Source organism: Sturnira hondurensis, unplaced genomic scaffold, assembly GCF_014824575.4.
Source record: "Sturnira hondurensis isolate 20B ecotype Veracruz unplaced genomic scaffold, ASM1482457v3 Scaffold0020642, whole genome shotgun sequence".
Classification (NCBI taxonomy): Eukaryota; Metazoa; Chordata; class Mammalia; order Chiroptera; family Phyllostomidae; genus Sturnira; species Sturnira hondurensis.
In genome coordinates, this window is record NW_028093273.1 from 5,287,813 (window position 1) to 5,300,920 (window position 13,108).

A 13,108-nucleotide genomic window follows, 5' to 3' on the forward strand; every position below is an offset into this window, starting at 1 on the left:
CATTTATACTCACAAGCCAGGTGCAGTTTAAATAGAAATATGTCAAGTTATGAAAAAAAGAAAAAAACCTCAAATGAAGTTTTATTAGAATTGCATTAAACCTGTACATTTGTTTGGAAAGCATTGCAATCTTTACAATAGTCATTCTTCCCACCCAAGAGCAAATTTAGTCAAGATGTACTTTATGTGTTCAAGTTCACTTTTTATTATTTCTTTACTCAAGTGCTGAATTAAGGTTGTATTTTATATATACTATGTATATATGGCCTTGAGTTCAAATACACATAGTCATTTAGTTATTTCTACTTTCTTAATTGTCATATCTTTTATTTATTCCTACCCTCTGAAGCCTGGCTCACTGGAACAAGCAATGTTAGATGCTTTGGTGATGGATCGGGTGGATTTCGTGAAGCTCTTAATAGAATATGGAGTGAACCTCCATCGCTTTCTTACTATTCCTCGACTGGAAGAGCTCTATAATACAGTGAGTACTGGAACATTTCATCAGTCACTTCCTTTAAGATTTACCTTAAGATTTAGCTTGAATGTTCAAGTCTTTTTGACTGTTCATGTACAAGGATAGATGGCTTAGAAAGAGACAGACTTTTCATCCAAAGGAGAAATGTCTTTACAGGTTCCATTTGATCTGAGGGCCATTTCTGTGTTTCCCATCATTAACTACACAGAATGGAGGCATAAACTATCTTAAGAAAATATTGTAGTGAGACTATAATTAATGCCTCAGACGTGAATAAGAACAAATTAGTTTTATTGTGTTATTGAAAGCATCTCAATCTAAGGCTGCTGTTAAAATTCTGTACCTGCAACTTTCCTATGCAAACACTTACTGAAACTAGACTGACTGACTGGCTTACTTGTACAAACACCAAATGGTCCAGTCATGCACCCTTCTTGAAATGTCCTCCCTTGTCCTTTGAGCCTCAGACTGTCTTCAAAGCCCTGTTCAACTCCTGCCTTTTTTACCTGTCCCTAGAGTACAAATTACTTTCAACCTTTGAGCACACACATATTCATATTGTTGGTCATTTCTTGTGCCTGCAAGTACTCATTCTTTTCTCTTAGACTGTAAAAACTCTGCAAAGAAAGTATTTATATTCTTCATTGACTCCTTCAGAGGCTTGATTGAACATAGTAAGTGTTCAATAAATATTTGTTGATGTAATTTGCTATATATATGTTAAAGAGTGGTTATAAATTAGTTAAAATTTGTTTCTGTCTCATAAAATTAAGCCCTTACTACTACCTAGATACATCTTGCTTTGAAAAGTACTTCAATTATGTCTTCTCTTGGAAAACATCTTCCTTAGAAGCAATGTGACTTAAGCTTCATTACTAAAGATGTTGAAGAACATTCCTGGTATTCTGGATTATTTATACATTCTGAAATAAAGTCCCATTACCCCCTAGCAGGTGGCAATAAAAAGGTAATTAAAATTCTTCCTTTTGTTCTTTATTACAGAAACAAGGACCTACTAATATGCTCTTGCATCATCTTGTCCAAGATGTAAAACAGGTAACCTAATTATGAAGGTGTGCGAACTTCTTTGTGCATTGCCTTAACTTTGCGGTGGAGCTTTCACTAGATATTGCATTGTAAAATGTAGATTTGGATCTTTTAGTGAATTGCCTACACTCTTGTGCAATTAACTGAATACTTTCATCACCAAACCACATTTTTCCTATAACTTACTCTGTTTTTAAAGATAGCTCCACTGAGTAAGTATCATTAGTTAATAATTATTTTCTCTTACAAATACAAATTGGAGACATATAAAACTTCTAATCAAAACTTCAGCTCAATGTGGTACAGCCATATTATCAATGATGATGATAATACCTGTTGAAAATAAAGACACTTCCTGGTATTCTTGTCTTTACCAAAGCACTAATATGTGATTTCCATTGTTTTTGTTATTATTGTTTTGACTGTTAGTGAAACAATAGTTAAACTATTGTTTAGTTAGAGTTAAATAGTTAAATAGTCAAACAATAGTTAAACTATTGTTTTGGGGACTCTCACTTCTTTTCTAAACATTGTTCTAAGGAACTAGGATGAATCCCACTGCTCTAGATCCTTCCTTGTATTTTGCTCATTACATTTTCATTGAACTTTGAGTTAAGTCAGATTTAAAATAATCTGTCCCATTACTTACCAGAACTTCTGAACTTTAACAGATTTTTTTTAAAAAAAAAATTTATTTATTTATCTTTGGAGGGGAAGGGAAGGAGAGAGGAAGAGAAACATCAATGTATGGTTGCTTCTCATGCATCCCCTGCTGGGAACGGGCCCCTGCTGAGAATTGGCCTGCAACCCAGGCATGTGCCCTGACTGGGAATCGAACTGCGATCATCTGGTTCGCAAGCCCGACCTCAATCCACTGAGCTACACCAGCCAGGGCTTTAACAGATTTTTATGCCTTAATTTCTTTTCTTTTAATTATCATGAACTTTTATTCACATGTGCAGAAAACTGGGAGTGCCTTTTATTTGTCACCATAATTAATTTCCATCCATGACACATTTGAAAAGTTTTTTCCTGCCCTGGCTGGTGTGGCTCAGTGGACTGAGCTCCAGCCTGAGAACCGAAATGGTTGCCAGTTCGATTCCCAGTCAGGGCACATGCCTGGGTTGTGGGCCAGGTCCCCAGTGGGTGCCATGTGAGAGGCAACCACACATTGATGTTTCTTGCCCTCATTTCTCTCTTCCCCCTCTCTAAAAGTAGATAAATTAAAATCTAAGCAAACAACAAGGAGCAATTCTTTCCTCATTTATCTTATCTAATGTCCTGATGGAGAGAGGCTTTCTGGTTGTGTTGACGTGTGGCTCAGCCAGAGTGAAGGGACTGTGGAAGAAGACATTTAGTTGGCAAATTAGTAGTAAGCAAAAGTGTCCATGCTGATGTAAATTTAATTTGCATTCATTTATGATAGATCAAAGTGATTTTCTTCATATTATTTCCTTAAACTCTGATTCTGTCACAGTAAACTGAAGAAAAAGAAATGAAAAAGGTTAAATAGGCCATTAACTAGCAGCAAATAAGAGCATAATTTTTATTGTTTCTTGAAAAAAGTAAATTATGACTGAAAAAATCATTTACATGCTTACATATATACATATATATCACTTTACTTCTTGTTCAAAGCTTCATGAATGTTAACATGAGGCCTTGTTCAGCAGTCTGTGTGCCTTTAAAAATGTTAAGGGGCCAAAATAATTTTCATTTAGACTAAGATCCATGTACTTAGAAATCTGTGCTCTGCCCTTCTACCAGCCTCTACAATTACTCTTCACACAGCCTCACGTTTTGACACCTCGTTTGGTTCTGCCATTCCATGTTCTTTCTTTCTATTTGCTCTGCTTTCCATATTCTTATTCTATGTATGATGTCAACATAGTGCAAAGTGTTATAGCCATTTCCATAAAGAGAGAGGGGGATTATTTCACACGATGTTAATTTTTGATCGCATACATTCAGTATACCTCCCAGTAATATTACTTCTGTTGTACTAGCTATTTCCAGTTAAAGACAATTTTTACACTCTATTTAAATGTATTTTATTCTAAAGAATGTGTATGCCTGAGAGAGAAAAGAGAGGGAATGAGTAGATATAAGCAGACATCAGATATTCGATGTCTATAAAACTAAAACCATATTAAAGCTGAAGTTCCTTTCCCATCTGAACAAGCAGTTTGAATCAATAGCCGGCCATACCAGTTGACCAGGTTTGTAAAGATAATGAAAAAGTATGAGCCTGCTTCTTTGCAGTTGACTTGGTTATGTTCTGATGGCATGGGAAAAGGGGTTACCCCCCAAAAGTTATAATTACTTGTTTTTGTTTCAGCATACCCTTCTTTCAGGCTACAGAATAACACTCATTGACGTTGGGTTGGTAGTAGAGTACCTCATTGGTGGTGCGTATCGAAGCAGCTATACTAGAAAAAACTTCAGAGCCTTCTACAATCTCTACAGAAAACATAAGGTAGCACAATTTATTTATTTTTTTTATTTGCGCTGAACATGAATTAGTAATTCCAGTTGCCTCAAAGTGATTCAGATTCTCTGTATAGAAAGGGCTGTTCCATTTTTTCTTTTTTTTCCCTACGGTTGAGTTTTCCCATTTGTTTGTTTGTTTATTTATTTATAATTTAATTATTGTTCAAGTACAAGGTAGCACTATTTAAAAGTACTTTAGTAAAATTAAGGATAACTAATAATAATATTTTTAAAAAGTAATTTGGGAAGTTCAGACGGGAATACTCTAAAAGGGACATTCTGTTTATTGACATTTTTTTGAGTATTTGCTCTGTGTAAGGTACTGTGCTGGCACTTTGGCCTAGGTTGGAAATAAAAGTTAGGAGTTTAGAAACTCACAGAGGAAACAGATTTACGGATAACTAGCTGTAATATGAAACAGAGTATAACATGTATTATATTGACATAGAAGGAATGTGATAAGAAAGGTTAGGGGAGAGATGACCAGTTCTTTCCTTCCTTTCTCTTCCTTTTGAAACTATAGAAGTCTGAAGCTTCATAGGATTAGCTCTATAAACTCATAGTAGTCTGTAGTCTAGAGATGACAAATTTGGGACACGTATGGGGGTTATATTGAAAGATGCATGCAGAATATACTTAAAAATACATGTTTTACTTTTCATCATAGTTTTAAAGGTCTGGGAATATAGAGTCAGACTGGTTAATTGGCTAACGGAGAAAACATTGTTTCTTACAAGTGCCTTCACGGGTCAGCAAACCGAAGAGAGTGATTTCTATTAAAGGATGAAGTGGTAGAGAGGCAGGCGGGGCATTTTGGGTTGAGGGAGGAACGGAAGCAATGAAGAGAAGCCCAGTGCTGCGGATGTCAGGGGGAGTTTTTGTGGGATGAGGCAAGGAGACCTTTGTCGTGGGAGAGGTGCCAGGAGGTTATGAGGGGTGAGACTGGAAAGGTACTTTGGGGGTAAGATCACGTGAAGAGTCCAGGCTATCAAGCTGCTTTTGTTTATTTAGAAAGAATTAGGTGAAGTGAAAGGTCAACTTGGCTTTAGGAAATGTAAGAACAAAACAAAAAGAAATGCAAATCACAAAAAATGTTCTCCATTGAAATTTCAAAGGCATAGGGACACGCTTGAGGTGTCAGCTTCTTCATTTAAGCAGAATACACCTGGCCCTGTGGGTACGAGTGGCAGGTACCAGGACTGACTGTGGTCTTGGTGCCGTCCGGCGGCAGCAGGCTGGGCACAGGCCGTGGTGCCCTTTCTAAAAGCGAGCAGGAAAGTACCTCTTTCTCATTATTTTCTAGTGAAGAAGTACAGAGTTTATTGTGGTTTGGAGTCGGAGAGCTGGAACTGAAGCTTTGTTTTGCTCATTAGCAGCTGAGTGATTTTGAGCAAGAAACTTAACCTTTCTGTGTATCGGTTTCCTCATCTCTAAGATGGGAATAATAATGCTCCTTTTAAAAATGTATTAAAAGACTAAATAAATATCTGAAAAGCCCATATTTCTGTTTTTTTTTCAGAAGGTATAGAGTAACTGTTAATAATAATAGTAATTATGACTATTGCTAATGATACTATTAATTCTCTATCTCTGTAATTATTTAAGTGTTATCTTTAAAAAGTCTTGACCATCTCACATTTATGTCTAATTTATATCCACAAAACATGAACTCAAAGTAAATAAAGTAGTTCAAAGCCTATGATTTGTATCATAAATTTTTATTCCAGTCCCTTTACAAATGCTTTTGCTTTTCTTTCTCATTGATGAAAGCCTCGTGCTGATTAGCAATGAGCTATGTATTGTTCCTAGCCACTGGAGTTCCAGAGGTGACATTATATAACGTGTGGAAAAATTTTATAACTTTCTAACTTAACCTTAACCTTGGCGCCGTTTGTGAATGGGAACTTTTTCTTATCAGAACTGTGTATCTTTATTGCCTATTCTGAGCTTGTTCCAGGTATAGAACATCCATTGATTTCTAATGGAATTTCCACATAGAGAAGGAATGCAGATATGTAATTGGGAACAAAAGAACCTGTTTTGTAAGATGTTAGGAAATAACAGTGCCATTAAGAAGAAGAATATCATGAGGGGCTCTTTTTGGGTCAGTGAGTAAATTAATTTGATTAATGATTAATTACTAATCATGAATGAGAGACAACCATGGGATATTTGGTAGGACACTATTACATTGGGTTTTCTCTACTGTCCAGAAATAACATGTTCAATGCTACCACTATAATATACCTTTCCCCTTTTTGTTTTATTTTAAAAATAAAATAATATTCCGCATATGCCAGAGATTGACCATCTTTGCTCAAACCCTTTCCCAGCGTCCTCTTCCCGGGAGATGGAGCTCAGAAAGCTCAAGAGAATCTGCAGGAAGCACCCAGCATTCCCAGTTCATCAGGACTGCCCAGCCTTACAAACTCAAGGTGCCGCCACTTATTTTTAGATTAAAAAAAAATTGTTCTTGCGTGCTGAGACCACCTTTTCATTTAAAATTGGAGAAAGGGTTAGGGTTAGCCAAGGGGGGTGGGATTGAGGGTGGGAGGTTGGCGTGGGTGGGGGGGGAAGTGGTGGTGGGAAAATGGAAACAAGTGTGTTCAAACATCAGTTAGTAAAAAGTTTTAAAAAATGGAGAAAGGGGGGTACAAATAGGGCGGCCACTTATAAGTGCCATAAGCAGACGGCGCAGACCGAAAGCATAACACAGCTGTCCTGTAACAACGAGCAGAGGCCCTGGACAGAGCCCTCGGGACTGATAATACCGGGGCTGACACTCCATCCGGCCTTCCTTGTGCCAACTGCCACTGGTCCACTTGGTGACTCCAGAAGTCAGTTTATGGGATGGTATGAAAAACGTAACCATTAACCCAACCCCATAACTCCCTCCCCTCTCCCTGAGCCTGGTTAGATGTGACTGCTTTTTTATTCTCCTTTACTTCTCTCTCAGATTGTCCTTTTGCATCTTATGTCCTCCCTTTGACGACTTCTTAAAATTACGTTTAGCTTGACATTACAGTATGACGATGCTTATGTGTGTGTACATCATTGTTATGCCCCCTCTTCCCATGTGACCTCAGCCCCACTTGCCTGTGGGCACAAATGCATCGTTCAGGAGCTTTGTATAACTGGTTCCATAGCTCCTAGAAGGAAAAGATATTTTATAAAATTACCCTTAATCATCATGAATGATAACACTTCCTTTATTCATAGAAATGGGAAGCTTATTACAATTTTTGCTATGACCCCCCTCCTTTAATGAGAAAGAATAATTGTTGAATCTTATTATTTTCCAGGCATTATGTTGGGTGCTTGGTTGAATTTGGGGTGCAGGTGGGTTGAGGAATATATAATGATGACTGAGAAATAGTCCCCCACCGCCACCCCCGGAGTAATAACCATAGTGCGGTATGATGGGTATTGAAGTTGAGACTCATACACAGTGTTAAGGAGGAACATGGGGTTGGAGAGTCGCATCTGAGATGAGCGGCAAAGGGTGGGTTTTCGGGTGGAGAATAGTATTTTATCAGTACCCGTTACCACTGCTGGGGGAATGTAGTCAGAATAAAGAAAGGAAAATTAAAACCAGCCTATTTGGACGCATGTTGGCAGCACTAGTGACATTTTTCTAAGCAGTTAATGAATCTATTTGTAAGGTGAGGTTAGAGTTTTTTTTTAATAGTTGCTATTTATCCACTGTGTTATTTCAACCCATTTCCTTGGGAAATTAGAAGTTGTTGTGTGGTTAGTGGCTCTATTTCAAATGGGTAGTGTTTTAAGTTGAACTAAATGAACTCAGTGTATCTCAGGTTAGGGACTCTGGAACTATTAGATACAACAAGAAGTAGATTACCTTAAAATGCCAAACAAAGGTTTGGTTTTTGGTTCCTAAAGTTCTATTATTATTTTTACCTGGTCTTGATATTTATTTATTTAAATTACAGTTTACATTCAATGTCACTTTGTATTAGTTTCAGGCATACCGCATAGTGGTTAGACAAACACTTTGCAAAATGTTCCCCCTGATTTTTCCAGTATCTACCTGGCACTGTACAGAGTTATCAGAATATTAGTGACTAGATTCCCTGTGCTGTGCTGCACATCCCTGGGACCGTCTGTAGCTGTCAGTCCACACTGAGTCCTGTCACCTCTTTCACGCAGTCCCCACACCCCCGCCCCTCAGGCGGCCATCCGTCCTCTGGATCTGTGAATCTGTGAATCTTGCCGTTTGTGTTTGTTTGTGTTGTTCTTGAGATTACCGTATGATTCCACTTATATGCGGAATCTAAAGTTTTCTTGTTATTTCCATCCTTAGGATATCTGATGTGTTTCATTAGCTAGAACATCATGTATATGAGCACTTGGCAACGACTTCTGTTTTATTTCCCAACAGGAAAAGCCTGCAGTCATTCATAAATCAAGGAAGAAGTCGAAAGAACAACTTATATCCAATGACTCTGGCTTTATTTACCCTTACAACGACCTGCTGGTTTGGGCTGTGCTAATGAAAAGACAGAAGATGGCCATGTTCTTTTGGCAGCATGGAGAGGAGGCCACGGTTAAGGCGGTGATTGCTTCTATTCTCTACCGAGCCATGGCCCGTGAAGCTAAGCAGAGCAACATGGTGGACGATGCCTCGGAAGAGATGAAAAATTACTCAAAGTAGGACTTCTCCCTTCACTACATGCTAAACATTGACAGTTCCTAGAATGGCTAGACACTTTGCTCTCTCTCACCTTAGAACTTGTGGATGAGCAGACCCCTTGCCGGGTGTTTCAATGCACTCTCCTATAAATAAAGTTCTTCAGGTATTTCGAAGGAGCTTTGGGAATAAAGGAAAGGGGGATGGCCTTCCAGTCAGGAGACTTGGGTTCTGGTCCTAGGCCAGCACCCAACTGGGCAAGTGAGTCGACTAGATCTTGGGACTTTAGTTTCCTTGCGGCCAAATGATCAGTTAATGATTTTGAAAGTCCCTACCAACTCTTGAACTCTTTGATAGTAAGTTAAATTAAAACTTGTGGTTTACTTTAAGTATCTTTCAAGTAGAAAAACAAATAAATCTATTGTGTATTAAAGAGCTAGAGTAAGATAGAAAAATTAGAACTGTCTTCGATTTTTTATTATGAAAGCATTATAATAGGAAAGAAGGGAAGTTGGAGTTAATAGAAAGCAATTTATGATTTTGATTTAAAAAGTTCTAGAGAATGTCAGTACCTACTTTTTGGAGAAAATGACCCCCCAGAAAACTCCAGAAAATGTTTCCAGGAGTGACTTCTTCCTTTAAGTCATCTATCTACTTTATAAAATCTTTTTTAAAAAGGAGTTACACAATATCCCTTAATTGCCAGTCAGTTTGATTCTGTAGGAGGTCTCATCAGGGATCCCCAAACCAAGCTCTACAAAGCCTGTTTTGCGGAGCGAAGTGCCTCCTCCCCACACGTATCTCAGGTGCTGCCCGTGTAAACCAGATTCCCCTGTGGCAGTGTGAGTGAGTCCTCCCGCCCCATCCTTCAGGAAGGGACAGCCATTCATTTCCTGAGCAGCAGTCCCTCTAAAGTAGCTTCTGTAAGCCGAGATGATGAAGTTGCTGTTTGCTCTTTTGTGTCGGTCTTTTTCTGAGTCCCGTGTGTAATCTTTGTGAACATGCCTGGGGCTCTCACTTGCGTTTGTGTTCACTGCTCACCCTGGGTCATTGCAGACAGTTTGGCCAGCTTGCCCTGGATGTGCTGGAGAAGGCGTCCAAGCAGAACGAGAGAATGGCCATGAAGCTGCTGACTTGTGAACTCAAGAACTGGAGCAATTCCACCTGTTTGAAACTGGCCGTGTCTGGAGGGTTGCGGCCCTTTGTTTCACACTCATGCACCCAAATGCTGCTGACGGACATGTGGATGGGGTGCCTGAAAATGAGGAAAAACTCTTGGTTAAAGGTACTTTACTTGCTTTATAGAGTTTACTCTTAGTTTAGTCTGAAGGTCAGTACTCTTGAGTTCATTTTTCCCTTGTTCCAGAGGTATCTTTGTAAAAACAGTTTGTATCTCTGATCCTCACAGATGAGATGGGAGCTTTCCAGGGGGGCCTGACAACTTTGCCTCCTATTGCCACAACTTCTTTTACAAAGTGGGGCAATTGTACCAGCTCTGACCATCACAAAGGCATACTCATGAAGTTTGCTGGAAGGCCTCAAACACACGCAAAATTTTGTTAGTAGTAAACTTGTCTCTGATCATTATAACAGGAGTAAATGAGATTTTTTAAGTGAAATTTAGCTGATTTTAAAAATACTAACTGATAGTAAACTAAATAAACTCAGCCATTTCTATTATTCTGTTCATTCAGTGTCAGGTTGCAGGGAGTAAATTGCTGTTTTGTAAAGTTGCCCTCAAATACAATTGTTTACACCATCTCTAAATTCTTCTATTCCATTACAGTTTAGCCTCACCTTTCATCTTGAATTATCAAGAGTAACTACTAACAGCATTAAACTTAGGACATTAAACCTAAGTCTACAATGTTACATTGTGGTTAAGCTTAAGGAGGGTGTGTGCTTATGAAACTGGAAAAGGGATAATGCCTGATCTTTAAGAGCTCCGTAAAACTTTTGTATTTTAAATTTATTCTTTTTAGAGTTATTAAAAATATAACGTTTCCCAAGTAAAATGACTGTTCTTTTATTTTTGATGAATACACTATAGAAAGCACAAAGAAATAAAAGGTATAAGACATAAAATATGTAAAAGAGCTTGCACATTTTAATTCCACGAATGAGATTTCAGAAATAAGAGAAAAATCAGTCAGAAATTCTTTCACGTAGTTCCTCTATGTGAACAAAGGGATGATACATGTCCCTGGTGGGACAGAGTGGGATATTGCAAGATTTCATCCTGCAACTTGAAATGTTGTGCAATTTAAAAGTTATAAATTGTTTATTTCTGGATTTTTTCATTTAATATTTTTAGACAGTGGTTGACTGTGGGTAACTGAAACCATAGAAAGTAAAACCATGGATATGGGGGGACTATTATCTATGTATTCTAAAATGTTAAAATGTATATATGTACATGCATATAAGTTTTCCTCTTTTTTATTTTTTACAAAAATGGGGTCATACTATATTTTCCTATAAGTTGCCTTTTTTCACTTAATATAACTTGAATATCTTTTCATGATAGTTAAAATTGTTTTGGTCTTTTTAAAATTTTTTATTTATTTATTTGAAAGAGAGAGAGAGAAAGTAAGAGAGAGAAACACTGATTTGTTGTTTCACTCGTTTCATGCATTGGTTGCTTCTAGTATGTGCCCTGACTGGGGGTTGAACCCACAACCTTGGTGTATCAAGATGATGCTCTAACCAACTGAGCTATGCAGTCAGGGTATTTTGTTTTCTTTTGAAGGTTGTATGGTATTTCACTGTTAGGTTGTTCCACATCAGTTATTCCTCTATATGTGTACATTTATGTTAACACCATTTCTTCTTATTACAAATAACCCTGCAACAAACATCCCTCACCACATATGCTTGTGTTCATGCGTGTTTCTGAGGCAGATGCTTCTAGAATTGGGATCATTGAGTTAAACAGCATTTAAAGAATTAGTGTAGCAGTTGAATTGGTGATGGGTCTGACATTTTATAGGCACTGGAACCTCAATCTTGCTATTTGAATAACACTGTGACTTGTTTAATGCCTACTGCGTATTTTGCTTTGTTTTCTTTTAAAGATCATCATAAGTATTCTTTTACCTCCCACCATTTTGATGTTGGAATTTAAAAGCAGAGCGGAGATGTCACACGTCCCCCAATCCCAGGACTTCCAGTTCACGTGGTACAGTGATGAGCAGAGCCCCAGCAGCGCCAAAGAAAGTGCTTGTCCGGTTAGTGCAACATCACAGTGAACTGAGCATTGACTGTGATGCATCTGCACACGCATACAGAGTTTATTCATTCAGCAATCGGAATCTCATTCTAGAATGGTCAAATATAGCATATGTGATAAATCTAATTAACCCTCATGTACGATTAAGCAAAATTTCCCTTTTCTGCCTCAAAGCACAGATCACAGACTTTATTGTATCTTGACAGCTGCTTAACTTTTCATATTGCTTTGTGACTAGCAGAATAAATATTTATCTAAAACAACAATGGGGAATGCCTCATATCCTTAAAAATCTGTAATTATAATGATGCTGGTTTAAAATTTGCATTGATCTTTACTGTTCTTCAAAAATTTTTTCATTTTCTTAAAATTCTGTGACTGAATAGTTTTCCTCGAGTTCCCAGGTGTATATACTCACTCTTTCCTGGGTAACTTCAAGCTACTTCTCTTTCAACCCATTTCACTGGAGAGTCTCCAATATGCTGCCTGTGGGTATATATTTTATTTTTATTTCTCAACTTGTATCATTGCTTATAAATTTATCATTTGCTATGAGGTGGTATAAACATCTCCTCTGGTACTTAACACTTTAATGAGGCATCTTTAGCATCTTGATCTGACATGCTTTTTTACTTATGGTGTATTTGTTATAACATTAAAAACTCTTAGATAAATATTAAATGGAAAACAGTTCATTATAAATTGGTTAGTGCCTTGGCCAGATGAGTTAAATATTTTGACTCTCATGCCTGTTTGAGTATGTATGTGTTTCTGTCCTCTCCCCTCCCCCCTTCCTTCCTTCCCTCTCCCTCTTTTTCCCAGCCTCCCTCCCTCCCTTCCTTGCCGGAGCTTGGTAGTTCCAAAGGCAAAATAACTTTGCCATGAGAAAATAAAATCTTTCTAGTTGCTAACCCCTTGAAAGCATGACTTTTGATCATGTGAGCTTTCTTACAAAAAAAAATTATAGCAACATGGCAGAATGGATTAACTACAGGAAGAAGAGAAGCCTTCTCACTGGGGACCCATCAGTAGGGGAAGATTAGGGATTGGAGACTGCTTCATGATTGAGGTGGCAGTTGTACTATGACCTGAGGGTATGGAAAGGGAAAATAGCATTTCAGCGGGGAAGAAGATGATAAGTAGGGGCTTAGAGCCAAGAAATGCAAGGCGTATACAAAGCATCCTGAGTTGAATGGCATGGCTAGAGCCAGGCTCT

The 13,108-nt window shown here is 38.0% G+C and overlaps 1 protein-coding gene across 8 annotated transcripts in view; it reads left to right on the plus strand.

The window, feature by feature from the left end:
* TRPM6 (transient receptor potential cation channel subfamily M member 6) overlaps positions 1-13,108 on the plus strand; it is a 150,696-nt gene that overhangs the window by 78,322 nt on the left and 59,266 nt on the right. For all 8 annotated transcript variants that reach the window (XM_037030310.1, XM_037030308.1, XM_037030309.1 and 5 more), the window contains 7 exons: positions 350-484; positions 1,481-1,534; positions 3,864-4,001; positions 6,349-6,450; positions 8,415-8,683; positions 9,720-9,948; positions 11,738-11,890. In XM_037030310.1, the coding sequence (XP_036886205.1) occupies positions 350-484; positions 1,481-1,534; positions 3,864-4,001; positions 6,349-6,450; positions 8,415-8,683; positions 9,720-9,948; positions 11,738-11,890 (1,080 nt within the window). The remainder of the gene's footprint in view (positions 1-349; positions 485-1,480; positions 1,535-3,863; positions 4,002-6,348; positions 6,451-8,414; positions 8,684-9,719; positions 9,949-11,737; positions 11,891-13,108) is intronic.